General features: G+C 38.9%; 2 protein-coding genes across 3 annotated transcripts; both read right to left on the bottom strand.

Moving 5' to 3' along the window:
- Positions 1-8,282: 8,282 nt before the first annotated feature.
- On the bottom strand, positions 8,283-13,587 carry LOC146380679 (V-set domain-containing T-cell activation inhibitor 1-like). The gene is made up of 7 exons (XM_084940170.1): positions 13,184-13,587; positions 11,053-11,370; positions 10,093-10,380; positions 9,799-9,887; positions 9,634-9,702; positions 9,232-9,338; positions 8,283-9,122 (listed from the first exon to the last, which is right to left on the bottom strand). Exons 1-7 carry the CDS (start codon positions 13,251-13,253, stop codon positions 9,062-9,064), a joined length of 1,002 nt encoding a protein of 333 aa, XP_084796296.1. The 5' UTR covers positions 13,254-13,587; the 3' UTR covers positions 8,283-9,061.
- Positions 13,588-14,985: 1,398 nt separating this feature from the next.
- LOC146380678 (NLR family CARD domain-containing protein 3-like) lies at positions 14,986-25,863 on the bottom strand. 2 transcript variants are annotated; one of them, XM_084940210.1, is made up of 10 exons: positions 25,307-25,863; positions 24,821-24,919; positions 24,386-24,484; positions 23,823-23,901; positions 21,647-21,872; positions 19,726-21,526; positions 18,079-18,252; positions 16,953-17,126; positions 16,176-16,225; positions 14,986-16,049 (listed from the first exon to the last, which is right to left on the bottom strand). In XM_084940210.1, exons 1-10 carry the CDS (start codon positions 25,393-25,395, stop codon positions 15,505-15,507), a joined length of 3,336 nt encoding a protein of 1,111 aa, XP_084796336.1. In that variant the 5' UTR covers positions 25,396-25,863; the 3' UTR covers positions 14,986-15,504. The 2 variants fall into 2 exon arrangements, with proteins under 2 accessions (XP_084796336.1, XP_084796338.1); XM_084940212.1 differs by lacking the exons at positions 14,986-16,049; positions 16,176-16,225; positions 16,953-17,126; ... (3 more) ...; positions 24,821-24,919; positions 25,307-25,863 and having other exon boundaries at positions 19,722-21,526; positions 21,644-21,867.
- Between the last annotated feature and the right edge of the window lie 1,936 nt (positions 25,864-27,799).

Genomic DNA, 27,799 nt, shown 5'->3' with positions numbered 1-27,799 from the left:
CAGCACCCCAGGGAACTATTCTGTCCCCTTTCCTCTTCACCATCTATACATTCGACTTCAAGTACATCACATAAACTTGTGATAAACCTCCAGAAATTCTCAGATGACATGGCCATTATTGGAAGTGTGGAGATGGGAAGGGAAGAGGAGTACAGAGGACTGATTGGTCACTTTGTGAGGTGGTGTGACGTGAACCACCTGAAGCTGAATGTGACCAAAACAAAGGAGCTGGTGGTGGACTTTGGCAGAAACAGATCCTGACCCTCCCTTGTCTGCATTGGTGGGACTAATGTTGAAATAGTCACATCCTGTAAGCATCTGGGAGTTCAACTGGATCACAAGCTGGAGTGGTCTGCCAACACGGACGCTGCCTACAAAAAGGGTCCGAGCCGGCTTTGCTTTCTACTATGGTAAATGGCCTGTATTTGTATAGTGCTTTTTCTAGTCCCTAAGGACCCCAAAGCGCTTTACACATCCAGTCATCCACCCATTCACACACACATTCACACACTGGTGATGGCCACAGCCACCCTGGGGCGCACTGACAGAGGTGAGGCTGCCGGACACTGGCGCCACCGGGCTTTCTGACCACCACCAGTGGTCAGAGGGCCCAGACCAGTTCTAAAAAAGGCTCAGATGCTTCAATGTATGCAGCAGGCTGCTCTATATGTTTGATTAGTCTGTTGTTGTGAGCACTCTCTTCTGTGCTGTGGCGTGCTGAGGTGCAGGCATCGAAGCAAAGGATGCAAACAGACTGAACAAACTCATCAGGAAGGTCGAGTTTCTTCTTGGCATAAAGCTGGCCACCCTGGAGGAGGTGATCGGTGACAGAATGCTGGCAATCACAGACAATGACTCGCACCCCCTCCATAACACACTGGGCAATCTGAAGAGCAGTTTCAGCAACAGGTTCCTTTAACCTCGCTGTCTGAGGGAACGTTGCAGGAGGTCGTTCCTTTCTGCTGCTATCAAACTCTTTAAATCATTCCAGAATAATCCCACCTCAATGCATCCTGTCACTTTTGGACACCACAACACACATACTTGTCCTTTTATATTAATATATATGTATATTTATACCTATATTCATCTATTTATCTTTATATTTATTTATCATTACTCTATGAGTGTTTGTTGTTTATTGTATATTTGCTGCTATGACAACTGATTTTCCCTCTGGGATTCATAAAGTTTCTCTGATTCTGAAGTGTGACAGCCAGCCCTGATCTACCGTATATTCTCTATTTTCCTGTCACCAGCAGGTTTTAGATGTAGATACAAACTGATTGTTTAAACCACATTCCCATTTCACTGAGAGTGATAATATTTAATAATAAAGTTTTCAGGAAAATAAATCACAAACATTATTTGTCATGATCCTGGGGTCCGTTCTTCGTACCTCGCTTACTACATCCAAGATCAAATGACACATCCAAGATCAAATCATCGCGCCAACTTTAAGCTCGCCATTCCGGTTCTCCGAACACACCTGTTGTTGACGATTAGTACAGCTGGATGAAGTAATGTGAGATCACTGGGTGGCTTAAAAGGGGCTACGCATCGATAGTAGAAACATTGATCGGCAACCCTTTGATTGGTCGGCGAAAATGTCGAAGGAGCGCGCTCAGTATTTTTCGGCAGCAGAGCAAGAACTCTTGATTGAGGGATTTTAGGAGTTTCAGAGTTTAATTAAAACGCAAGGGAACACTGCAAAGGCTGCAAAAGCAAGGAGAGAGGGCTGGCAGAAAGTTGCTGACAAATTAAACTCACAAGTAATTTAATAACAACAATAATAATAATGGATTGGATTCATATAGCGCTTTTCAAGGCACCCAAAGCGCTTTACAATGACACTATTCATTCACTCTCACATTCACACACTGGTGGAGGCAAGCTATGGTTGTAGCCACAGCTGCCCTGGGGCAGACTGACAGAAGCGAGGCTGCCATATCGCGCCACCGGCCCCTCTGGCCAACACCAGTAGGCGGTAGGGTAAATTTATTATATTATATTACATTATATCCTCTTTCACATTAGAGCCACAACAGGACCCACTACAACATGGGAACAAGTAAAAGTGAAATATAAGAATATTTTACAGAATGGTAATATTTATCACTTATATTGCTTTTAGTCTCTTGAAAAGAGACCCTGAAATAATCTGTTTGTTTGTTTATAACAGCAACCAAGAAAAGGGCAGAGCAAAAAAAGACAGGTGGTGGTTCTGCACCCCCTCGTCAACTAGTTGGTTAAGTAAATAATACCCTCACGGGAAAATCGATATCTCTCTATGAGCACACTGTCGCGCTGAGCTAAAGGATCCTGTCTATCCCGCAATATACGCTGAATTCTGAAAACTCTCCTTATCAATCTTGCACCTTCCGCAATGGGTTGCTCGCGTACAAACGGACAGGACATGGCTGCGACAGACTTCCCAAATCCACCTTCGCTTTTATAGCCGTGGTCTCTCATCTTGATTAAACGAAGTAATTTACTATTACTACTCTAAAATATGAATTACATCTGGAATAATCAAATACACGAAATAGAATGATTAATAGTACATTTCCCTTTTTTTTAGGAAATGACCTGTATGTATCTGTATGAAATCAATAAAAGAATCAAATACTGCATTATCTTTAGTTACATTGATAATATTTATTTATGGAAAAACAGTGGAAAAATATCGCTGTTGCTTTCGTATAAATGAAGCGGACATACCTGAGTGGCCGCGATCTAATCCTGTTTACATAAAATAAGCCTGCTCCCAAGCAGGTTTAAGCTTACGGATCTGTTGCTATGACAGCAAGTCCCGGATGAGCTTCGGAGAACCGAACGATCCAAGATCACGCGAAATCGTCAACAATCAAATCCAGCTAACTTACTTAGCGAGGTACGAAGAACGGACCCCTGCTCTGTGACCCAACGTTTTGAGTTTATCATTGGCTATTGTGTTGCCAATTATATTTTCTGCTTAGTTTGTTCCTATTCTTGTCATTTAGATTGCCGAGATTTAGTCTTATTTCATGTTTGTTTCTATTATATTATTCTCGGGCTGTGTTCTCAGTTGTCTCCTGCCTTGTAGACTGCTGCCTCAGCACAAATAAAGGTTCATTTTCTATTTCTAAGTTCTGTCTTGGAGACATTTGTTGGTTTCTGGTTATGACACTTCTGCCTCTCCTCACACATTCAGCTATTTTGGAGTTTCTCTCGTTGCACTTCCTGGTATTTGTTTTCTCAGATTAAAACCAGGTAACTTCTGTTTACACTGGAGTAAGCTAGTGTGTGTAGTGAATGGCTAACTCACCTCCTCCGGCTAAAGTCCACTTAAATGTCAGGAGCACCAGAAACACTGCGCACTTGATCCCAGCCATGATCCTGTTCTTTTATCCGTTTGCAGGCGCATTAATGTTGAAGGATCTCAAACTCACACAGCCGGTCTGTCTGTCAGGTAGTGCATATTAACGCACTGAGAATGAGGAAAACGCTAATCAAACTTCGCCTGAATGTTCAAGGTCAGCACGGAGACACGCCTTACAATAATTAATATTAACAGTTTGTAACTTCACCTGCACTAACGTGCAGAAGAGGCATCTGCTGATCAACGACAAACTGAGTTTCCGAGTGACAAACAATAAGAAAAACATTTAGAGACGAGTCCCTCTCTGTCGAGTACTGCGCAGAGATTACTTTCGTTTTTATTGGGTGACGCTCGAAGCCTCACAAGCCGCACTACCACGTGACTGATTCAGGAAATGATTGCAGTAATCCGGAGTGGACCCCACCCTCATTCTGCGGATTTATTATGAGTTTGTTTGCACTCTGGTCAAGCTTTTTTTGGAAGCAGCAAGAAATTTCACCCATATGGAAACATTTTCAGCTGATGTCACCTAATAAAATATGCACATAGTTATAAATGAGTATTAATAGTATTTATATAATTAATATTAAAAAAAAAAACGTAACAAGACATTTATCCCTTGTTCTAGTTTCTTTCTTCTAATTTCCGGTGTATTTAAAGGTGAAGTGTTGTTTTGGCTCAACAGTAACACCTGATCTGACATTACAGAGCCCTCCATGAAAACCAGACCAGCTCAGGTAACATTGCGTGGTATGTTTGTATTAAACAACATTAATTTATATTTTAATTGTGAGTAATTGATGAAATTTGTAACTGATATGGCATTATTTGTTTATTTGTCTGTTTGTTTTGTAGTCATCAGTGGTGAATAATTCGGTGGATGAGGCCTTGGTTATTGAAAGAAAAAAAAAGAAAGCTTGTTAAAGCTCTGAGCCCTACTGATGTTCTCCCCACAGGACAGGTGTGCATGTGAGCATTTTACCTCATTTCCTCATATTTGCCATTCCAAGACTGGCAAATTATTTCCTTTAGGCTTTGAAAGCTGTAGTGAAGGACAGATAAGCTATAATGATTCAACCCCACAGCCACTGTGTCAAAGACATCTGTAGTTAGTTTAACAGCAAATATTTGAACCTCTATCAGCACCACTGCAAGGATTATATGCTTTTTGTCATTGCAATATTCTAACTGATGCCATTTTGTTTAAGTTGCTGCTGCAGTGACACTTGAATAAATCACTTTTTGTTCACTGATTTTATAGGAGACGCTGACACATGTGTTGGAGCAAACAGGTCAGCTGGCTTAAGGATGATTAAAGAGATGGATACACATATTTGAACAGCACATACCATATGCTCCAACATGTTTATGATCCCAGGGAACCTGCAGGAGCACACTGATGTTGTCCCATAAGAACATCTCATCTGAACAGTAAAAAAATATTTTAGAAAGTTCTGTCCCCATTTAATGAGGCCACAGTTGAGCCACCAAAAGTCATTCCCTTTATCATAGTTGCACCATGCACCAGAGGAGGAAGGAAATGGCCACTGTCCATACTCCAGAGAGTCTGAGGAGATGGTTAAAGGAGAAGCTGTACATTTTACAATAAATGAGCATCATATCACTGTCAGCACTGCTCGATCCCTGCTTTAAAAACACAGTCTTCATTAACTCTAGTAAAGCAGCAGCTGATGAGGAGATGCTTACTTCTAAATGTGCTGTTGTTGTACGAAACAGTGCTGCTTCCTCCTCCTCATCATCACAACTGCACATATTAGAAGCTTCTCAGTCTGTGCTTCAAGAAGAAATGGACACATTCTAATTATGTTATTGCATTTAGTCACTTACAGCCTGTTTATGTTAGGTAGCAAACTGTGCTGTTGGTTGGACACCACAGACGAGGACCAACCAGCACTGTAGACTCTCTGTGGGCTCCTCCTGTTTGTCTTTTTACATTTTTATTCCTTTTATTATTCAAACTAAGATCAAAGTGGTTATTATGCCGGGGTGCTGTGGTGATGGATAGGTTGGTGAATGAGAGAAGAAGAGTGTCACTCTGCTGCATCTGTAACTAAACACACTCTAACAACAAACGGCACTCAAAACAAACAAACAAACAAGCAAAAAAAACAGGACAAGGTAAGGCAAGCAAACTTTTGCTGTTGTGTGTGTCAGAGAGAGAGACATGTGCAAACTTGTAAAAAACTTGCTGGATAACTTAACTTCCTGAACTGAAGAAGCCTCTTGGATAACAGGTGAAACCTAAACAAGTCCAGTCATGCTCCCAATGAGCTCCTGAGACAAATCAATGCTTTTCTCAGCACTCCAGTGTTTTCTAAAGCAGGTGAAATCATCTGAAAAAGAAGAAAATGCCTGAAGCCCAGCACTGTGGAAAAGTTTTTTTTTAATGAAATAAAAGTCACTTTTTATAAGTAACATAAGCACAGTTACAAACCCAGTAACACAAACTCATTGCATCCTTTTTTTCCTAATCTTCTCTTTTGATCCTGTTATTGTAGCATAAACACACACACACACACACACACACACACACACACACACACACACACACACACACACACACACACACCATATTTAAAAGGTCAGAATTATTTAGAAGTTCACAAAAATCATTAAGTCATACATTCACACCAAAGCCATGGTGTCATTGTAATCACTCTGCCTGTTTTACATTTATTGTCCACTTGATGGCACCTTAGAGCAAATGAAGCACCGTGAAGCATCAGTGCATGAACGCAACAGGTGAATGGGAAACTTCAGTGCTTCTTAAGGCTTAATCTCAGCACCACTAAAAAACAAATAAAATTAAAAATACTAAGAATTCTTCATTTTGTAATATTTAACCAATACTGTGTGAGGACTGGTGAGTGAGTGGCAGAACTCCTTGGATCAGGTAAGGGTGATTTTGGAAAAGAGAGTTAAATGTTAAGCACATTTATTCCTGGTCTTCTATGTCCCAGCACACTGCTGTGTATGAGGAAAACAAATTAGCAGACTTGCTGCAGGAGTATTACTCACTCACCTGACACTGCTCCCTGTGTGCTCCGCCCCCTCTCACCCTCAGCAGATAAGCCACAATCCACACATTTTACTCAGAGTCTAGGTAGTTTCTTAGACTAGTTAGACTCTAGTGGCTGTGGTCTTTTCAGAAAAGACTGACTTAGGTTCCCTTGATGCCTGCTGAAAAGCTCAGTTCTCTAAACTCTACCAGAACGGCCTCCCGTCTGAGTGCAGAGCAGGTCCTCTCTTGCTCTCTTGCTTCATAGAAAAATAATCATGATTTGCTACAACTTGTTGCAGCTCTTCGCAAGCAGCTATGAGGAAATCACAAACTTTGCCTCTTTAGGATTGCAGCATCGATTACTGCGCATGTTGTCAATTGTTTGTCGTCAATGATTACAGCTGTTGTAATTTAATATTTAAATGAGTAAGTAATAAATCTTATTATGGGTTGGGTTGACGACATTAGTTTGGGTTTTGAATTCAATGCATGCTTTCTGCTTATTTGTGTCAGTTCTCCGTTAGTTGGTATTTATGTTAATGTCAGCTCTTCTCACAGCGGGTGGTGACTCCACCGTGTCTCCCAATTTATCTCCCTTCAGTGTTTTTGTGGATATCATTTTTGGTTTGTTTGTTTTTGCTGTTTTTTGCTATTTTGGAGTTTTTTCAGCTTCAATAAAGGTTTACTTTTTGTTCATTGGACTTCTTCTTTCTTCTGTCATTTAGGTCAATACCTGCACGTTATGGGAATAATGGTTGTTTGTTGAAATTTGACGGGAAGCACATTCTTATATCTCAAATTTTTTACTTAAATTGAACTTCGATCATTTCATAGCCTCCAAAACAAAATCATATTTACACTTGACTTAAAAAATGTTCCAAATGCAGAATCAGATGAAGTTTTGACAGTGTCAATATAAAATTGTACTTATTAGTCAGTATAAGCTTTTAATGATATAAGTTTGCATATGATAGAATACTGCATGGTGACCTTTTTATGACTTAGACTGTTGTCCACTACAAGACTGTTTTATAAATTCTTTCTCACAGCGATAATAGCTGAACAAGCTGTTATTATTTCACTCCTGCCAGGAAGAGGAGAGCTGGACACTTATCTGCGCTCCCTAACAAGAAGAGGGGCCACGTCCTTTTGAATCTCATAACACACACACATACACCTGAACCACTCTTATCTTCACTCCCTACACACTAACATTCCTCTGCCTATGAATAGACGTATTCACTGTTGTATTACTTTTGTATATAAATAAAGACAAGTGCAAGAACAGAGCGCACATCACAGGGCCCCCACTCTGGTGTGAGCGTTCTGTGATCATGCCCTTGCAAGTAAATGCTGCAGCGTCTGTGTGTTTCTACCTTTAGATTCTTAGCTGAAGAAGTGTCTTTAGAATAAATCTCTTGACAGACAGGACTGTATTTTTTTTTAATAAGAAAACTTTTTCTTTAATAAAGGAAATGTGTACTTAAGACTAAAAAATATGTTTAGTAAAGTCAAACTTATTTTACTTTTTTGTTTTGCTAAATACAACCAAATTTGCTATTTAACATCAGGTTATGTGTAGGTGCCACTGTGAGCATGAGAGCCTTCACCAGTCTGTAAGCAGGGTGGGCATTACAATAAACTCAGTATTGATGACTGCATTTACTGCAAGTGCTGTAGTCTCGTATGAGCTCAGTAAGAGTACGAACAACCAAATGGCACTAATACTTCTAAATGCAAACAGTAAAATTTATAAAGTCACTACATGAAGGTGTAGATCTCCAAAAGGTGCATTAACAACAAACACCATGTGACAGTCCCTAAAAATGTTAGCAGTAAGAAAAGCAAAAACAAGTTTTCAACAAATAATAAAACAGTAAATCATAGTCAGGTCTTAAACATTTAATATTTGTGAATGTTTTTACAAAACACTGAAGACGTGCTGCTTACAACCTCCAGATTTCAAAACTGTGTTTTTTTAATAAAACAAAAACAAACAACTAAAACTATTATACAAGTAAACATTTTAATTTATCCATCCATCCATCCATTCGCTTCCGCTTATCCTTTTCAGCGTCGCTGGAGCCTATCCCAGCTGTCATAGGGCGAGAGGCGGGGTACACCCTGGACAGGTCGCCAGTCTGTCGCAGGGCCAACACACAAGGACAGACAACCATTCACTCGCACATTCACACCTAGTGGCAATTTGGATTATCCAATTAACCTATCCCCACAAGCTGCATGTCTTTGGACGGTGGGAGGAAGCCGGAGTACCCGGAGGGAACCCACACAAACACGGGGAGAACATGCAAACTCCACACAGAAAGACCCCGGCCTGATGGTGGAATTGAACTCAGGACCTTCTTGCTGTGCGGCAACAGTGCTAACCACCGTGCCACATAATTTATGTGTTATGAAATATAATGAGTGACGTATCATTTTATCGAGTAGATGAGGTAGAGGAGGAACCATACGCTGTAATCTCAACCTCAAAATATCAAAGAACTTCACCAACATGTGCAAATTGAGCATTAGTGTCACTGATGGAGAACAGAAAAGACATCAGAGTGTATCAGCATCATTTAATGATACTGACTCAGGTCCATTTAACAGATACATTTAGAAATCATTTAATAAATGGAGAGGTCACGTTGTCTGAGGCCGTGTTTCTACAGGATTCACATTTCTGTGGGTTCTGCCGCTGCCTTTGGTAATAAATCATCTCCCTCATGGTCGTGACTGCAAAATGAAATTATAAAGAATTCTGTCCTGAAATACATTAAGAATAAACAAAAAAGCAAACCAAAGATAGGCTGGATCAAAAAGAACGGGTGAGAGAGAGATTTACCCAGGAGCGATCAGTGTTTTCAGTTCCTCTGAAGTTTTTTCTGTCAGGACCAAATCGAGTTGACTTGATATTTCTGCAGCATCAGGAACCTGCTGAGCCTGATGGGACTGAAGAAGAGTTTGTCATCCAAGAGTTTATATTAGTTCTATAGCAAGTAGTACAGCTATTAAATCATGTACTAAAAAGGTTTAGACTACCACATACACTTCAAACATTATACAGAAACATAGTTGAAAAGGTAAAAAAAAGAAATGCGAAAGAAATGAAAGTTTTTTTTTTTATTATTATTATTTATTTATTTATTTTAAAGAATTAAAATGGCTTGAATTAAATTTTGGACTTTCTAAGTAAAGTTTGGTTAGATTTTAGGGGGCTCATTGCAACATCTGTCCCTGTCTGTACCTGTAACTCCATTGATCCTGTTTCCACTGTAGGCAGCACACTCATTGGCACTGAGCAGCTCTGGTGCATCTAAAATGTTGCATTATTAATTCAACACATCAACACAACAGATCCCCAAAATTCAGAAGTAGATACCCTTCCTGATATCTGTTTGTTTGTCTTTACCTTACTGTTAAATTTATTGCAGCATATTGGTATCAGGCCTAATATTACCGCAATCATGATGACGCCTGCCACCATGGCTTTAGCGATGCCTGTAGCAAACACACACAGACACAAACACACACAGACACAAATGAAAAGTGTTGATTTTACTTATTTAATAATCAATATAAATAACTATAAATAACTATTATATGTATTTTGTTAATAAAAAATTCTGAAGATTTTTGCAGAACATTTTTTTATTTGGTTGGTAAGAGTCTGACTGACTGACCACAAATCTTAAAACACACTTACCTTCTTTCAGGTTGCGGTTTGACAAAATGGCTGTTTTGTTGTTGCTGCGAGTGCTGACAGTGCAGCTGTAGGTCATATCAGTAAAGTCATGTTTGGTGTCAGGCAATATGACAGAACTCTTAATGTTATAAAGTTCTCTGTTCGGTCCACTCTGCTGGACTATGGTTGTGCTCCTGAAGACGGTTTGACGGCTGGTTGACCAGGTGAGCACAGGTTCGGGGTAGATCCCCTCAGAGCTGCAGGTGATCCTGTTTTCTGCCTTCTCAATGTTGACCTCACGGACTGGAGCTGTCATAAAAAAATATACTTTATGAATTATTCACTCTAAAAAAATTATTTTGTCTTGAAATGTTTTTTGTTTGAGCAACAGGTGAGTGTGTTTCCTTCTCGCTGAATGTCAACTTCATGGACTGGAGCTGCAGAAAAAAAAACAGGACGACAGAAGACCAGGAAGACAACTTATTTTTATGGGTTCTTTTATAGCATTTTTCAAGTAAGGAGAGTGAAAAAGCTGAAAAAAGAAATTTATTAAAGTGTTACTAGTGCTTGATTTTTATAAGCTAAATGATTGTATTTTCATCATTTTCATCCTATGATCTTTTTGTTCATTAAAGCAACTGTTTCACCAAAGAATGATTTATTCTAGTGCTTTCCTTTTTTCTTTTAAAGTTTTGGACTGCACTTCTGTGCACGTCTTTTACCTGCAGATACATCTAGATTTTACCAACTTGAATAAATAACTCTACAACCTTAAATTCTATTCACACTCAGTGTCTACATGCACCCAATACATGGTATTATTTTTTTTAATTATATGTAAACTAGAGTTACTTCTGCAAAACATCTGAATACAAGTAGAAACCTTTTTGACACTTGGAAAAAAGGATAAAGACTTAAAAACTATGGTTATACCAACTGAAACTATTACTTTCTTGAGTAAATGCATTGTGTGTCTCATACCATCCATTTTTAAAGCGATAAATGATTCTTTGGTTCCTCTCCTGGTGATGGCCTGGCACTTGTATCTCCCTTCATCCTGAACCTTCACCCTTGTCAGCTGCAGTGAGGCGTTTCCTGAGGAGAGCTGGTCGCGGAACAGTGACGTCCTGCCGCTGAAGCGCTGGTTCTGCACTACAAGCTGGTCATGGCCATCATAGAACGAATGAACAAAAAGGTTTCCTGCTGATTGCTGGAACCAGTGGATGATGACATCATTGCCTCTCTCAGAGCTGCACGGCAGCATGCACGTCTCCATGAAAATGCAGGACACTTCAGTATCTGCAACAACATGATCAAGAAAGTAGTATTTTCAACTCAAATCATTTTTAGATGCTTCTGGGTGCAAATTGGGGCTGTTAAGTAAGTAAGTGTGTATGTGAAATTAAAAAAATGCATGTATAGAATGAAAAGTCAAATCTAGCAGTCCCCCAGAAATAATGTAATCCTTCTGCCACCACCAAACAACTCTGAGCAGACAGGAATACAACGACATGGAAATCAGCCTATGCCAAGTCGAAAGATGTCAATTCCTGATTTGATCATTTCTTAATTATACAACTCACGGATGGGGGACTGTTTAAACAAACTGAAATTTTTATTGATGAAATTTATATTGCTACGGTTACTTAACATGATCAAACTTTGTCCTTCACTGTTTCTGCATGAATCATTCAGGAAGATCTTGACAGCAATTCACTTAAAAACAGTTCGTTTTTAACCTCATAGGACCTCCTTGCGTCCACATATGTGGACATCACATTTTGGGTTGTCTAGACCAAAATACTAAATTTTACTCTACAGAGGCCTGATATCTACTTACGAGGACATTATACTGCCTCTGCTCTATTAACATTTAAAGTTAATGTCCTCATATGTGGATCTCATTTTTCTCAGAAACAAAAATCAGGTAAAAGAAAAAAATCACGTAATTCTTTGTTTTTACATTCATCAGGTCCCAATCAGCCCAAATAGCAAAGAGAAATTAAAAATGCATGCCATGAAAGAGTTTGGGACTTAGGAGGCTGATGCTATTTAATTTTTTCCACCAGTAAAAACCGGGTATCTGAATTAAATGTCCAACACTGTGGAAATACAAAACCAAGCTGGTTGCTTGAATAATAATAATGGATTGGATTTATATAGCGCTTTTCAACACACACTGGTGGAGGCAAGCTACAGTTGTAGCCACAGCTGCCCTGGGGCAGACTGACAGAGGCGAGGCTGCCATATCGCGCCATCGGCCCCTCTGGCCAACACCAGTAGGCGGTAGGGTAAAGTGTCTTGCCCAAGGACACAACGACCAGGACAGAGAGCCCGGGGATTGAACCGGCGACCTTCCATTTACAGATATGCTTCTCAACCCCCTGAGCCACGGTCGCCCCAATGAATGTAAACACAATGCTGTTGGTGTCTGATATAGCTGAAAGATGTGTCATTCTGGTAGCAACATTACATACTCCACATTTTCCCACACAGAAAACAAAAGTATGTGACAGCTGGAATGCATGCTGGCATCCATATTTTTCATGTGATGCCATCGTTAAACTTTACACTAACACAGTGAATGAACAGGAACTCATTCTTTGTAGCAAACCACCATTCAAAAAATATTATCTTTAGTGCTTAAAATTTAGTTACATGTGTCTAAAATGATGCACAAGAAATCCACAAGAAATATTCAACATCGCTTGTCCAATATACTCACTATCCCTCCTCTACATGTTCCCAGACCATCTCAGACTTGACTCTTTAATGTCGTCTCAACATAAGCACCTGATGTACCCTTTTCTTATCTTGTTGATCCGGGTCACTGTACAAATATCTCTGAAATTTCTGCCATCAAAGTTTATGGAATGGAACATAACAGAAGACTGGATTTCTAGACAAAAATACTGGATAAGCAAAAAAAAAACTCTTTTAGACATACCATCTATTTAAACTTTCCGAGAAGCACAAACAACATATTTATACATTTCTTATTGTAATTCTAAATGCTCGTCATATTTTTGGTATGTTTGTTTTTTCTTTGTATAAAAACCATCATGAACCTAAACACACCTGTTTTAATGAAGGTCACAACAGCTTCACTCACCTCCGTTCGCTAGAGTCCACAGAAAAGCCAGAACAACACACTTGATCCTGATTATCCTGCTCAGTTCCATATTCCTGCTGCTGAATCAAACTTCATTACAGAAGAAAAAAGAAGTCTCTCTTAGAACATGTAGTTTTCGCGTTCTAGATTTCTGCCTCCACGCCCACAGAATGAACTGTTTCTCTTTAGCCTGCCATATTGTTTCCTGGTATGTTTAGATCCATTCATAATAACTACCATGATAATGGTTAGTTATAATGGTCAGAATAAGGTATTATGCATATGCACGCACAAGATAACACCTCACTCAACTCCTTTTATCCACCGACAGTTCAGGATGGTCAAAAACACGATGGACTTGATCCCAGTCATTAGCTCGTTCAGTTCTAGTTGCCTCCCTGTTACTTCATCAGTGTTTGAAAAAAGAACCAACATGTTACTGGCTCATAACAAAACTCATCGAGCTTGTTTGTTTGCTTGTGACGCTCTCAAGTGTCTTAAAACTATGACTCAGGGAAGTGTTTGAAATAGCTAGGTGTGGTAAGAAGAATGACTTGTCAATCACCAACTTTTCACAAGAACAGTCATTCGCTAAAATGCTACCAAACCTTTTACTGCGTCTTTCTTTATTTTAGCTGCTCTCACAATCCAGGATTCAAGTGCAACTGTCCTCCCCTCACACATGCGCACACGCTAAACACTAAAAACATTGATTTCATTTATACAAAAAAAGGTAGGACTCCCGAGTGCCTGTGATTACTGATCCAGCATAGGTTACTTTTCAGTGCATTCAAATCACGAGTGCAGATCACATTATGTTAATCAATAAATATCATTTTCATAAAACAGCATGAGCAACAGTGCAAGAGAATCATGTCATGCTTTTTGTAGTTATTTAGTAAATCAATTCATAACTGCACACCAAAATAAAAAAATAACATTTACTTATTGCTAAAATACAAAATTCATATATTTATTCTTTCATTTTATTACTCAAGTTTAAGAGTGCTTGAGGTTTGTATGTGAGCTAAACTGCTGGGTGTTGTAGCAAACGTTCAACCAGAAGATGTCACTAAAAATATACAACATCTATTAAAAGACAGTTTAAAGTTTAGCTGCTCAGGATCAAACTCCATCAAGGAGTTTTTCAGGTCCTCGCAGAAGAACCTTTAAAATTCACTGATGTGAAGGCAGAAGGACAGTGAGTAGTTATATCATCTGCCATCAACCCTGCAGGTTGGGGAGCCCGGCTACTTGGGAGTCGGATTTTTGTTTTAAAACCTGAAAAAAAGAAAATTTTAAATTTCTGCTGCTTTAGTTAAACTTAACTGTGACAAACACATTATTTTATTTTATTTAATACACATTACAAATAATCCACATCTCTTGTTTTTGTTGTGCTGACTACTTTTTTCTGTAAGAAAGACTCGGTCACATGATAATTTTGAAACAGTGAGATGATGCTGCAGATTCAGTTAATTTCAGTGAATTAAATTACTGAGGTGAAATAAATCTCTGCAGTTTTTTCCAGTGATACTGACAGACCAAACAGTTCATGACAAAATAAATTACACATACACAATCTTCTTCATACTATTTTTTCATGAGCACTGTTTGTTCATAATACAAGACTCCACAGAAAAGTCAGAAAAATGCATTTGATCTCAGTCATTATGCTGCTGCTGCACCAGTGTTAAAAAAAGATCAAGTTAAATCTACTAATGTTTTTCTTTTTTTTTTTACTTTTTAAAAATAATTTCTTTTGTCAGACTTGATAACTCCCCAAATTTCCCCCCGTAATTGTATTATTTTTTGTAAAATTTGTACTACTAAATAAAACAAAACAAAAACTAAATAATTAAATCAATTAAAGACTGTGCAATCTAGACAGCTACTTTAATGTAGCTTATATAATTATATAATTTAATTCCTCAAATGTAACCACAGACAAGTTGTAATCTTGTTGTTACTTCATCATTTTAACAGTCAGTAAATATGGATGAAATGAGGCCAAACCTGACTACAAGTTCGCTTGTGGTCACTGGACAGTTGTAAACAAATCCCTGCAGCTCAGTGGTTCCTCTCCAGTATCACATTTTGTCTTATCTACAGATGACATAAACTAAATCATGAAAACACAACATACTGATATTTACTGAAGCTTTTCACTAGAAAATGACAGAAAACAACAAAGCGTCTTCGTTTAGAGGAAGACGTTTAAAAGAAATTAATTAGAACAGTCGATGAATCTGAGAACATGTTTCTGAGTGAAAGAGACAGAAAACAGTTGGTTTTTCTCTAACAGGAGGAGCTTCTTCATACTAAACAGGACACAGAGACACTGATGCATTAGGATTGAAACCAAATCCAGGATAAATAGGTTCATTGAATGTGGTGTTAAAGGTGTGGAGGTGAATCAGAGTGTCAGAGGAGACTCTGTAGAAGGACAGAACGCCAGCAGGACAGTCCACGTACACGGCTACTCTGTTAGAGGCAGAAGACGTGGAGGAGGAGTAGGAGGAAGACATGCTTCTGTTATTGTGCCACACAGAACGAGGGCGACCATCGCTGTAGCATTCCAGTCTCCAGGACTGATCGTTCCTTCCAAACACGCAGTCTTTACTGTCGCCTTTCCTTTCAATTCCTCTGTAACTCACTGATATATCAATACCTCCACTCCACTCAACCTCCCAGTAACAGCGACCAGTCAGACCATCTGTACACAGCAGCTGATACCAGTAATCAAATCTGTCTGGATGATCAGGATATGACTGAACCTCCTTCACCTGTGTCACCTTCCTGTTGTTGTCGGACAGTTTGAGGTATTTATTTATTGTGTTTGTGTCGATTGTGAGTTGACAGGAATCTGGTGGAGACAACAAACACAACAATGTTGTCGTTTTGATGACATCAAAGATGTGACTGAGTGATGCAACAGTTTGAAAATAGTTAAATCTGTGCCGCTTTGTTTTTATGAATGTTAAAAACTTACACTTCCTCAGACCGTCTGGTCTCAACCATCGGACTCCAGCCGGCTCCACCCTGAGAGGAGGAGAGGGGTCAAACCGCCGTCTTTCAGCATGCACACACAGTCCAACTTTTTCACAAAGACACTTTAATGGATTTTCAGTTCTTTGAGGCAGTTGTTGGATTGATTTTCATATCAGTAAATCCATAACGTCAAACCTTGGTTCAACAATTTTGCTGAGCACTGTATTGATAATATGATAATAAGTGAAGAGAATATCATCAAGATCCTTTTGCTACCCTGATTCATTACTTTTATTGAGGTGCTGCTTAAGTCAGCACTGAATAACCCATATATGTCCTTTACTAGCATACTCATATGTTCATTGCAGATACTGTACTCAGTTATTTTATTCTGTCCTCTTCTTGTTTGCTTTAAAATGACAGAGAACATTAATAACTCTGTGACCTTTTATTGGTATTTACTGATTTTTTTGCAGGCCTTAGGCCATATAATATCGTTTTAAATTAGTTTTGCCTCAGAGACAATGTCAGCATGTTCCTGAGATCATGCAATCATTTTCATGCCTGAGGGCCCAAAGATCACAGGCATCGAATGCTGATTTACAGCCTTCAGCATAAATACGTCATTACTGGTAAACTCGACTAACGTTTCTGTTGTGAGCAAAGAAAAAAATGTCCCTGCATTTGTGATTGCTCAGGTCATATCTTTATGAAACAAACAGAAACAAAGCGAGGACACAGAAAATGTTTCCTCCACTGTTAAACATTCTCCTCATACCTTAAAGTGTCTAGTTTCCAACATGGATCCTTCAGTCCACTTAACAACAGCTTCATTCCTGAGTCTCCTGGATCATTATAGCTCAGATCCAGCTCTTTCAGATGGGAGGGGTTGGTGCTCAGAGCTGAAGCCAGAGAAACACATCCTTGCTCTGTGATCAGACAGCCTGACAGACTGAAGACACAAAAAACAACAATCCATCTGTGAACACTTCACTGAAGCTTTTTTCTTTTTGTGATACACAGCCATCTATTCATTCACTTCAGTTTAGCTTTATTTATATGTGATAATTTAGACAGATAACACCAGTTGTCTTGAATTGTGTAATGACGCACATCTATGTTCGGAAACTCTAGGAACTATATTGATCCAAGAACTACAGGGAGAGCAAAAGACTCTGTTGGTAAAATATGATGCCATAAGTGTCATTGAGATATGATGGTGCCTGAACGTTCAGGCCTTTGTACGTTAGACGGACTCTGGAAAGAGTATGTTTCTAAATTTAATGATATTGATCAGTATTGTTTGTTGTTGTTGTTTAATTATAAAAAAAATCCACAATAATTATTCTGAATTATTACAGTGAACTTTATATAACATAAAAATATATTTGAGCCCTGTAGAAGTTGAAGATTAACCTTTGTGTGTGAGAAACACTTTTCCATGAACAAATCCATCAGATAAACAGCATTCAAATCATTGTAGCCAATTTCCTTTAATAAAAACATTGTATTCTAGCCTCTGTAGTATAATGCACTATGTCAAATGCAGCACTGAGGTCTAGGATGACAAGCACAGAGATGAGTCAACTGTCAAAGGCCATAAGAAGATCAATATTAACCTTCAACAATGCTCTTTCTGTGTTATAATGAACTCTAAACCTAAAACTGACCTACAAGAACTCCTCAGATGTTTTTAATGAAAGGAAGATTAGAAATTATCCTACAATTAGCTTATAAGCTGGATCATGTAAAGGCCTTTTAAGTAATGGTTTAATTACAACTACATTAAAAGCTCTGTTGTACATTCCTTTTTAATAAAGATAAATTTTGCTTTAAAATTGAACTGTCTATGCAATAATATAATTACGCTTTTAAAAGATCAGAGAAAAAGTCGGATTCCTGACCTCAGAGTTTCCAGTGTACAATGCGAACTCTCCAGTCCAGCAGAGAGAAGTTTCACTCCAGAATCCTGCAGGTCATTATTACTCAGGTCCAGCTCTGTCAGACTACAGGACCGACAGCGGAGAACTGAAGTCAGAGCTTCACAGCTTCTCTCTGAGAGGTTACAGCCACTCAGTCTGTAAAAAATAAAATAAAATATGTAAAACTTTTATTTTGACACTCAACGAGAAAAGCAAATATTTCCTTGATAAAGTCATAATTTGTGAATAAGTAAAAACCTAATTTAAGTTTAGACCAAAAACAGAACACTTTCACATTTTCTTAGTAAGTCAAAATACTTGTAGGAGCCATTTTTGGGTTGATGCCTTATGTATGCCGCTAGAGGTCACCTTTAGAGTTTTTCTTTATGTTTATGTGAAAGTATTTAAGGTAGACACACATATTTAACCGTTGTGTGTGAGAAACACTTTTACATGAACAGTTTGTGACTGCTGCACTGCTATGTTAAATTGTGAAAATAAAGAATCTAAAGGACAAGATGAGTAAGGCTGGAATTATTGGACTGCATCAAGTTTAATAAATTAATGCATAACAGTGACATCGCGTCACCCTCGCCAACGAACATCTCAGTGGCTTCAAGCATAGGCTTAGCCTCTACAGTACTTATACAAAGCTGGCAGATAAAGTTCAGTACCCACTTCACTGGTACAAGCATACACCACTGCTGGTCGTTTTCCTGATTTTAAACTGTGATTATTGTTCCTATGTACAGCTCCTTGTTTAATCACATAGCAATCCTTAATGCAGACTTTTAGTTAATCCTTTCTAAAACAAGCAGGTTAGACCTTTCTCTTTTAAAACTACTCTTCCTAAAAGCATAGTTCTCTTTTGATTGGTCTATTTCAGGAAACAGAAAGGGCAGCACTTAATGTTTGGGAGCCCCACCTCCTCTGCCTTGTACTTTAGTTGTTCTGAAAACATACCTTTAGACTGGAGTTAGTAATCCAAGCACTGTCTATGCAAAAAAGTGTCTCTGTAAAAAGCTGTGCAGTCCAAATTTTTCCTCCTAACTAGATGGTATCATAGCAGACATAATAGAGATTTAAACAATAAGATAAGGGATTATGATGAAGGTTAGTTACACTGAGACTGAGCTATGTTCAGTACCACCAAAAGAAGATACAGTCTGCTGACTAAATTATAAGGATTAGAATTGAAAAACAAAACTCCTGACTTAGAAACAAAATCATGAGTGAACAACCTGATTCTAGGGGGCTGAGATATCAGACCTATGTTGTTGTTGTTGTTGTCTATCTAGGTTCTCAGTCACCCAGCACATAGAGTCAGGCCAGAAAGATATAACACTGCTCCAAGAAAAGTGAACCTGAAATTTCTTAACAACAGGCTCAAACTGAGGGTAATTTATCTATAATGATATTTTCCAGAAATGCTAATACTTTCCGTTGTTATGAAACATTAAAAATATCCTACAATTGATCGTGAGTGCATATGACCATTTAATTTAAAAGTTACGCCTAAAGTGCCAGCAGCCATTACACTATTTAGGTTTCTTGAATTTTGCATGCCTGCTTTTTTGAAAAGTAGAATCAATATTTTCAAAACAAAAGGATGAGAACGTGTTTGCTTACAGAGCTTTGTTGGAGGCTTTGATCACTGGCAGCAGCCTCAGCAGAGCCTCCTCTGAAGCAGAGTATTTCTTCAGGTCAAACACATCTAGATCTTCCTCTGATGACAGTAAGATGAAGACCAGAGCTGACCACTGAGCAGGAGACAGTTTATCTGTAGACAGCCTTCCTGAATTCAGGGATTGTTGGATCTCATCCACTAGAGAACGATCATTCAGTTCATTCAGACAGTGGAACAGATTGATGCTTTTCTCTGCAGACAGATTCTCATTGATATTCTCCTTGATATACTTGACTGTTTCCTGATTGGTCTGTGAGCTACTTCCTGTCTGTGTAAGCAGGCCTTGTAGTAGACTCTGATTGGTTTGTAGTGATAGTCCCAGGAGGAAGCGGAGAAACAAGTCCAGGTGTCCGTTTGTACTCTGTAAAGCTTTGTTCACAGCATTCTGATAGAAGGGTGTAGGATCTCTTGTTTCAGAGTTCTGGGATGTCATCTCTTTCTCTTCCAGAAGATTAATACCAGAGTTGATCAAAGTCAGGTGGACATGAAGAGCAGCCAGAAATTCCTGGATGCTCAAATGGATGAAGCAGAAAACCTTGTCCTGGTACAGTCCTCTCTCCTCTTTAAAAATCTGTGTGAACACTCCCGAACACACTGATGCTGCTCTGATATCGATGCCACTCTCCGTCAGGTCTGATTCATAGAAGATCAGGTTTCCTTTCTGCAGCTGTTCAAAAGCCAATTTTCCCAGAGACTCAGTCATCTTCCTGCTCTCTGGACTCCAGTGTGGATCTGTTTCAGCTCCTCCATCATACTTGACCTTCTTTACTTTGGCCTGAACCACCAGGAAGTGGATGTACATCTCGGTCAGGGTCTTGGGCAGCTGTCCTCCCTCTCTGGTTTTCAGCACATCCTCCAGAACTGTAGCAGTGATCCAGCAGAAGACTGGGATGTGGCACATGATGTGGATGCTTCGTGTTCTCTTGATGTGGGAGATGATTCTACAGGCCTGCTTCTTATCTCTGAATCTCTTCCTGAAGTACTCCTCTTTCTGAGGGTCAGTGAACCCTCTAACCTCTGTCACCATGTCAACATATTGAGGAGGGATCTGACTGGCTGCTGCAGGGCGTGTGGTTACCCATAGGCGAGCAGAGGGAAATAGATTCCGTCTGATGAGGTTGGTCAGAAGCACATCCATTGAGGTGGACTCTGTTACATCAGTCAGCGTCTCAATGGTTTGGAAGTCCAGAGGAAGTCTACACTCATCCAGACCATCAAAGATGAACACAACCTGGAAGTCTTCGAAGCTGCAGATTCCTGATCCTTTGGTTTCAGGAAAGAAGTGATGAACAAGTTCCATCAAGCTGAACTTTTTCTCCTTCAGCACATTCAGCTCTCTGAAAGTGAATGGAAACATGAACTGGATGTCCTGGTTGGTTTTGTCTTCAGCCCAGTCCAGCGTGAACTTCCGTGTTAAGACTGTTTTCCCAATCCCAGCCACTCCCTTTGTCAGCACTGTTCTGATTGGTTCATGTCTCTCAGGTGAGCCTTTAAAGATGTCTTCTTGTCTGATTGTTGTTTCTGAACTATCTGATTTTTTGGATACTGCTTCAATCTGTCTAACCTCGTGTTCATCATTGACCTCTGTGGTCCCTCCCTCTGTGATGTAGAGCTCTGTGTAGATCTGATTCAGCAGGGTTGGGTTTCCTGCTTTAGCGATCCCCTCAAAAACACACTGGAACTTCTTCTTCAGTTTTGATTTAAGCTCACTTTGACTCGATTGGAAGTTCCTAAAAGATGTTTCTGAAGGAACAAACAGACAAAAAATATAAGTCAAGGACTTATCAAGTGCATATGTTGTGAGTATATATTGGTCCATTAATAAATGTCCCATTTATCAAATAGCATGAATCCTCTTACTGCTCTGCAGACGGTCAGCGAGCTCCTCTTGCTTCATTCTCCTAAGAAAGAGCAGTGTGATCTTAACCAATGCTTCTCGGCTGCTCCTCCTCTGCTCTTCATCCTCACTCTCTAACATCTCCTCATCCTCCCTCGGACTCTCTAAGAATTCTGGGTAATCTGGAGTCAGAACCTTCTGGATCTTCTTCAGTTCATTCTTCACAAAAGTGACAATGCTGTCCTCCAGCAGCTGCAACAGAATACTTTATAAATTACCTGGTCACCCCATAAACACAAGCAGTTGCAACACATAGGGAAATAAAAAAAAAAAGAAATGAAAAGTATAAAGACCCAGGAACAATAAAGAGAACAAAATGCAAACTACAAAAGAGAAAAGACAAAATGCAGTGATGATTTATAAATGCTTAAGCAGTAAAAGAGGGGATTAAAGATGTAATCAGTGCATCATGGGAAGTCCTCCAGGAACCTAAGCCTTCAGCAGCATAACTAAGTGATGGTTAATGATCACTTTTGGTTCATCGATAGCATTTATACTCGGTGGTTTAAGTGGGCTGGAATGGTGCACGAGTCCATAAACTGTGGTCATGGTACTTAAACATTTAGTTAGTGCTACAGAAGAGGAGCGAGCATAAAGGAAGTAACATTTTTTTAACTGTCAGGTAATTTAATATTTGACATTTCTATCAGCTCCACAAACATCAGCAAACTCAAACTGTTTGTGTGCAGTTTGTCTCACAGTGTGTTGCAAGCTAAAGGTCCAGCTGCTGTTTTTCACAGGGAGAGAAAAGAGCATGAGATAAGATGAAGGAAAGGCAGGACAGGGGAAGAAAAGTTAGATTTAAAGGTAAGGCCTGCTCAGTGACACAGTTGTCATTTTTAACCACATATTGGATGTGTACATGATGTGTTTTGATAAATAATGTATTTTCATATTGTCAATCATCCTGCAAAACAAACTAAGCTATACTTATTTTGTGTTATTCAAATGTTACACGAAAGCACTGGTAGTTTGTAAAGAGGTTAGCTTTCTGCAAATTTATTGCAAATTCATTTTATTTTTATTTTTGCACAGCGGCCGGTCAGTGTTGGGTTACATCAAGCGCAGTAGACTAACATGCATTTAAGATAATGATAGTTAGATTCATTCAAATAGCTGGTTAAACTGCTGCCAGTTTGTTGAATTCAACAATTCAGATTAAATCAGCTGAACACAGCCTGTGCAAAAATCTACTGGATCTGACAATACAAATTTTTGTGAGTTGTGATTCTTTTCCCCACACTGAGCCACTACACCACAAACTGTGGTCCCCTCACATGCCAGCTCCAACTTTAACCCCTGACTGTACTCATTTTCCTCTTCAGGTGTAGGCAAAGTCCAAAAAAACAGTTCTTCGTTTTTAAATTCTCTTTCACTGCATGTGACCTAAATAACAGAATAAACTTGAGTATATTTATTAGAATTAAAACTATGATTTGAATAATATTTGTATTCTCATGTACTAATGTATAAGGTTCAATTAGCTTTGTACACAAATGGTTAGTAGAAATGTCCCTTAAGGAGATACTTGCTACTTTCTTACTTTGAGTATATTGCGGAGCCTGTACTTGTTCACTTTTACTTAAGTAATGAAGTTTCTTCAGTACTTCTACTGGAGTAGTTCAGATACCCAGGTATCTGTAATTCTACTTAAGTACAGAATATCAGTACTTTTACCACAACCGGTTCTATATGAGAGCTGCACAGTACAAAACAGGATCATTGTCATCTCTCGTGACCAGACACGTTTTTTAACAAAATGGTTTCCAATTATCTATCTACCCAAATAGTTTACTAGACACTAACCAGCAGCTGAAGAAAAACATGTATCTGTAGAAGTAAAATTAGTCACCAGTAAGGCTAAACCACAAAGTTTTATATTCTTCTGTAAAAATAAGTTTAGCATTAAACTGTGCTTAATTGTGCTTCCATTTCACCTTACCTCACCTCCAATGCTAGAAGAAGCTAGTGTTTGTCATATGTACCATGTACAGCATGCAGATTAGAGCAGGCTGAAATTTGACACAAGCGTTCTGTTTGAAGGAGAACCAGCTTTACCTCCTGAATCACAACCCACACACTCAACTTCGAAATGACTAAGAAGAGAATAAATGTAAAAGTAGCTGTTGTGCATGTACAAACCACAAATATGGAGTCCAGGTGTGTTTGATGCTGCTGCTCAGACCGACCACTGGGAACCTCTGAGGTCTCCTGATCCACTCTGTGGAGGAATCATGAAGCAAAAGTATAATCACACAAAACACCATAAACTGGTCCTCCACATTATACCAAAAAACACCCAAACTAACAAAACAGTGCCTTCCTGCTAATGTCTGGAGCTCTGAAGGTGCCCTGTGTTATCTGACACAGACAGTGAAAACAATAAATGCCCTCACAGTACTTGCTGTAAAATTATTAAGGATCTTGACAGTTGATGTGTGTTGGGGGTGCATGGACCATTACAATGTTTATTAATCTCAGAACTCTGCCAACAACCACAGTGTTGCTATGAGATGGGGTGGCTAAGAGGAAGCTCATGAGATAAAGGGAAACAGTTAGGCTCATTATAGACAAGAAAGGCTCTCATTAAGACTGTTGTGTTTGTGGAAAAACTCCAGCACACACAAAATCACATATGAACACAGAAGCATGTATGAAAAGATAACAGAATAACAGAATCAGTTAGAGATTTAGATGCAGATTACCTCTCCACAACAGAAGCTTCTTCTTTAAATGTAATATCATACTGCTTTGAATGGCTGCTCTGTAATGACACAGGGCTGGGGTCAGGCCTCTGATGGTAACTGAAAGAAAAATAATATCTAGTAAAATCCTCTCACACAGAAAATGCTAAAAGAAAAAAAATGTGAATATATGCTCATGTAAATAAAGAGAATAAAAGAAAATATTCAATTACAAATGTAGACCAGTTTACAATAGAATTAAATATTTAAAAAATATCTCAATCTCAAACAACTAAAACATTTTGAAATATTATTTAAACCTAATTAAATAGTGAGAACTACTTACTATGTGTCAGATGAATGTCCAATGAACTTAACTGAGCTACCATGACATGAAACATTTCTTAAATTTATTTAGAAAAACAGATTTGGTTAGAACATTTGGACACAGTTTACCTCTCCACAGCAGAAGCTTCTTCTTTAAATGTAATATCATACTGCTTTGAATGGCTGCTTCTTAAGGACACACAGCTGGGTTCAGCTCGCTGATGGGAACTGAAAGAAAAAAATATTCAGTAAAATCATGTTGGACAGAAAATCCTAAAAGAAAAAATGTGATTATACATGTTTGAATAATGAGTGAGAATGAATGATGAGTAACAATATGAAATTACATTTGTAGACCACGTTATATTAGAAATGGCTAACAAACAATCAAAATCTTAAAAAACTCAAACAATTTATCTTATAAAATAGTATCTAACTGATTGAATCCCGAGAATGACTTACTCTGTGTCTCACGAATGTCTTTGAAATATTAAATAATTTTCTGTTCAGCTCGTTCTTTAACTTTAGGTCCAGGTCAACGTTTAGTTTTTCTATAAATAATGATGGTGCAGTGATGTGAGTGCTCAGCTGCGATATTTACAGATGTCATGTCACCTCTGAGCTTTGGGCTGGATCTCATGTTCCTCACACAGAGTGGTTTTAGAGGGAGGGACTCCCTCCTCTCTGTCCTCACGCTCATCCATGCTGTGGAATTCCACATCTGCAGAGGAAACACAAATTATTCATATGAACATCAACTGAAATCCTTCTTTCCATTATGTGCACTGAACATTACAAAGTAACACACTACTGTAATCACATTACAATTATGCAGTCACTTACATTACAAATGTTTGATGATTTATCAATCAGGTGAGACAGAAAGTAAAATAAAAACACTCTTGCTGCAGCAACTTTTCAGGAGTGAGTTTATGACATTGTTTTTATTTCCCAAAAGGACATGAGCACGATGGTTGATTGCAAACAGCGTCCAGAACAGAAACAACCACATTATGATGAAATTATGCAGACAACATGCAAACACACTGCTACCCAAAAACACATAGTGATGATAGTACTGACTGAATGCTGACTACAGCTCTGCAACCAGACCCTGAACTGTTTGTACCTGTTTAGGCTGAACAGCTTAATCACTCTGGTGATCCCACTTAAGTCTCTTTAGCTGTTTTTTAACTTTTCTTTGCAGTTTTCACTTTCTGTTCACACTGCAGGTAAACACTAAAAAAAGATTGCAAGTGTTTCCTCATTGTTTGTGTTAGTGTGGGAGACTGTAGCCTGGTCATTTTTAGACAGTGTGTTTCAGGTTATTTTCTGGAATAACAAGAAAGGAATGTAATGAAAGTAACAAGAAAGTAAGTAATGTAATGATGAGTGTAATGACCTACTTTCTAATTACATTCTCCAGCAAGTATTTAAGCAATGCACGGCATGACTTTTTAGAAAAGTAACGAGTAATGTGTAATACATTACTTGTTTTCAGTAAGGACTCCAACACTGGTGCTGAACGGGGAGTCATCTTTTCGCACACAGGATGACTCCCCGACACACCTGGTTTACTCTGAATGGAAGCTTCAATCCACTGATATTCAGTCAGTGAAACATCTTTTCAGCTGATCCATTGTTCGGAGTGCCAGCAGTGTTAAAGCTACACAATAATTAATCCTGGTTACTTTTCAGAAAACTGTGCACACACTGATTTGCTGTTAATAAGAAGCATTTTCCATCTAATAGCAATCTATCTCTGTAAATTCCAGGATTAATGTGGACAGCCATCAAGAGCTGCAACTAAACATTACATTCACCATTAACCAGCCAATTATCTTTTAGATTTGTTGTTGTTTCATAAAATGTCAAAAGCTGGTGAATGCCGCATCACTAGTCTAAAAATATTTAGTTTAGTATCACGAACAACAAAGATATGCATCAAGCCCTCCCAGCAGATTTTGCTTCAAAACACAAATGATTAACAACGATCTGAATGGTTAGGATTCCTTTACTGTCAGTTAATCATGTGATGGCTGCAGCTCTACAGTCAATACTTATTTTCGCATGTTTTAGCAGAGTGGAAAGCTGCTGAAACTGGGAATCATGTTAGCGAAACACTGAACATTTGTAAGACCCTAAACTTGACAATCTGACTAAATCGCTAAAATCAAGCTTTAATGTAGTTTTATTTTCAAAGAAGTGACAGGAAAAAGCGGCACTCTGCTCTTACAAGACATAAAAACTCATTATAGTTTTTTTTCGAAGACGTCCACCTCACATCAGCTGCTTCATGTTTGATTTCAACTGTGTGGATTTCTGTTCAAACACAGCGATCCAGCGTTTGTCCTGAAGTACAAGACGGATAAGATGACCGCATCTTGCGCAAAAATCACAGCCAGAAAGCAAGACGAACTGTTAGAGAAAGAATCAAAGCAAACTCACAGATTCTTCAAACATTGCATAAGAGAAAGAATCTCCGCTCCATACCGGAAACTAAACACTGACGCACAGGTGAGCTGCTTCCTGAGAGTAGGCTGGACTCCACCTGAAACAGGTGACTTTAATGACTTTGTTTAAATCTTTAAACTGATCGGATTTGTTTCTAAATTTTGGGAAACAGTAGCTACGTTATTGCACATGATGTGACGCTAACCGGCTCCGAAGCAGGTTAAGACCCAGGTTAGAGATCATCAGGTATGAAATCACCCCTCCAGAAAATAGCGTCACCTTTTCCGGTATCTGTCGCACGTCTGTGTGCGAACATCAGGAGCGTGTAACAGAAATGTCCATTTGGGGATTTTAATCCGCTGCTGAGTCTCTTGTGAGGAGACCGAGTTGGGACCACATCTAAAGAGACAGAGAAAAACATTTCAGGAAGTTGATTTACCTGGATCAGCATATAGCTTAGGGGTGACCATATATGAAATAATGCTTCATCTGCATAAGAAAAATTACCAGTACTCGGTCGGTACGAAGGAAAAAAATTTTTGCAGTTCGTCTGAAAAGATGCACTTGCGTGTTGGGATCTTTTGAACATGATTGGGCGCGTTGTTGCGCGCTGTCTGTCCCGTTTGTGAGCACAGAACAAGCGCTCACAAAGCA

Source organism: Perissodus microlepis, chromosome 9 (assembly GCF_051167445.1).
Source record: "Perissodus microlepis isolate ML-2025 ecotype Zambia chromosome 9, ASM5116744v1, whole genome shotgun sequence".
NCBI classification, from domain to species: domain Eukaryota; kingdom Metazoa; phylum Chordata; class Actinopteri; order Cichliformes; family Cichlidae; genus Perissodus; species Perissodus microlepis.
This window is presented reverse-complemented; position numbering and strand designations above follow the sequence as displayed.

Bases quoted from the DNA above. Each gene is read 5' to 3' on its own strand.
- LOC146380679 (XM_084940170.1), bottom strand. From the start codon at position 13,253: ATGGAACTGAGCAGGATAATCAGGATCAAGTGTGTTGTTCTGGCTTTT. The intron at 10,381-11,052 runs GTATGAGACACA...TTTTTATGACAG, and splicing joins TATCGCTTTAAAAATGGATG to CTCCAGTCCGTGAGGTCAAC. The intron at 9,339-9,633 runs GTACAGACAGGG...ACTCTTCTTCAG, and splicing joins CAGGATCAATGGAGTTACAG to TCCCATCAGGCTCAGCAGGT.
- LOC146380678 (XM_084940210.1), bottom strand. From the start codon at position 25,395: ATGGATGAGCGTGAGGACAGAGAGGAGGGAGTCCCTCCCTCTAAAACC. The intron at 24,920-25,306 runs GTGACATGACAT...TTTTTCTTTCAG, and splicing joins ATCCAGCCCAAAGCTCAGAG to TTCCCATCAGCGAGCTGAAC. The intron at 18,253-19,725 runs GTAAGCAAACAC...TATTTTTTACAG, and splicing joins AAAGCCTCCAACAAAGCTCT to ACTGAGTGGCTGTAACCTCT.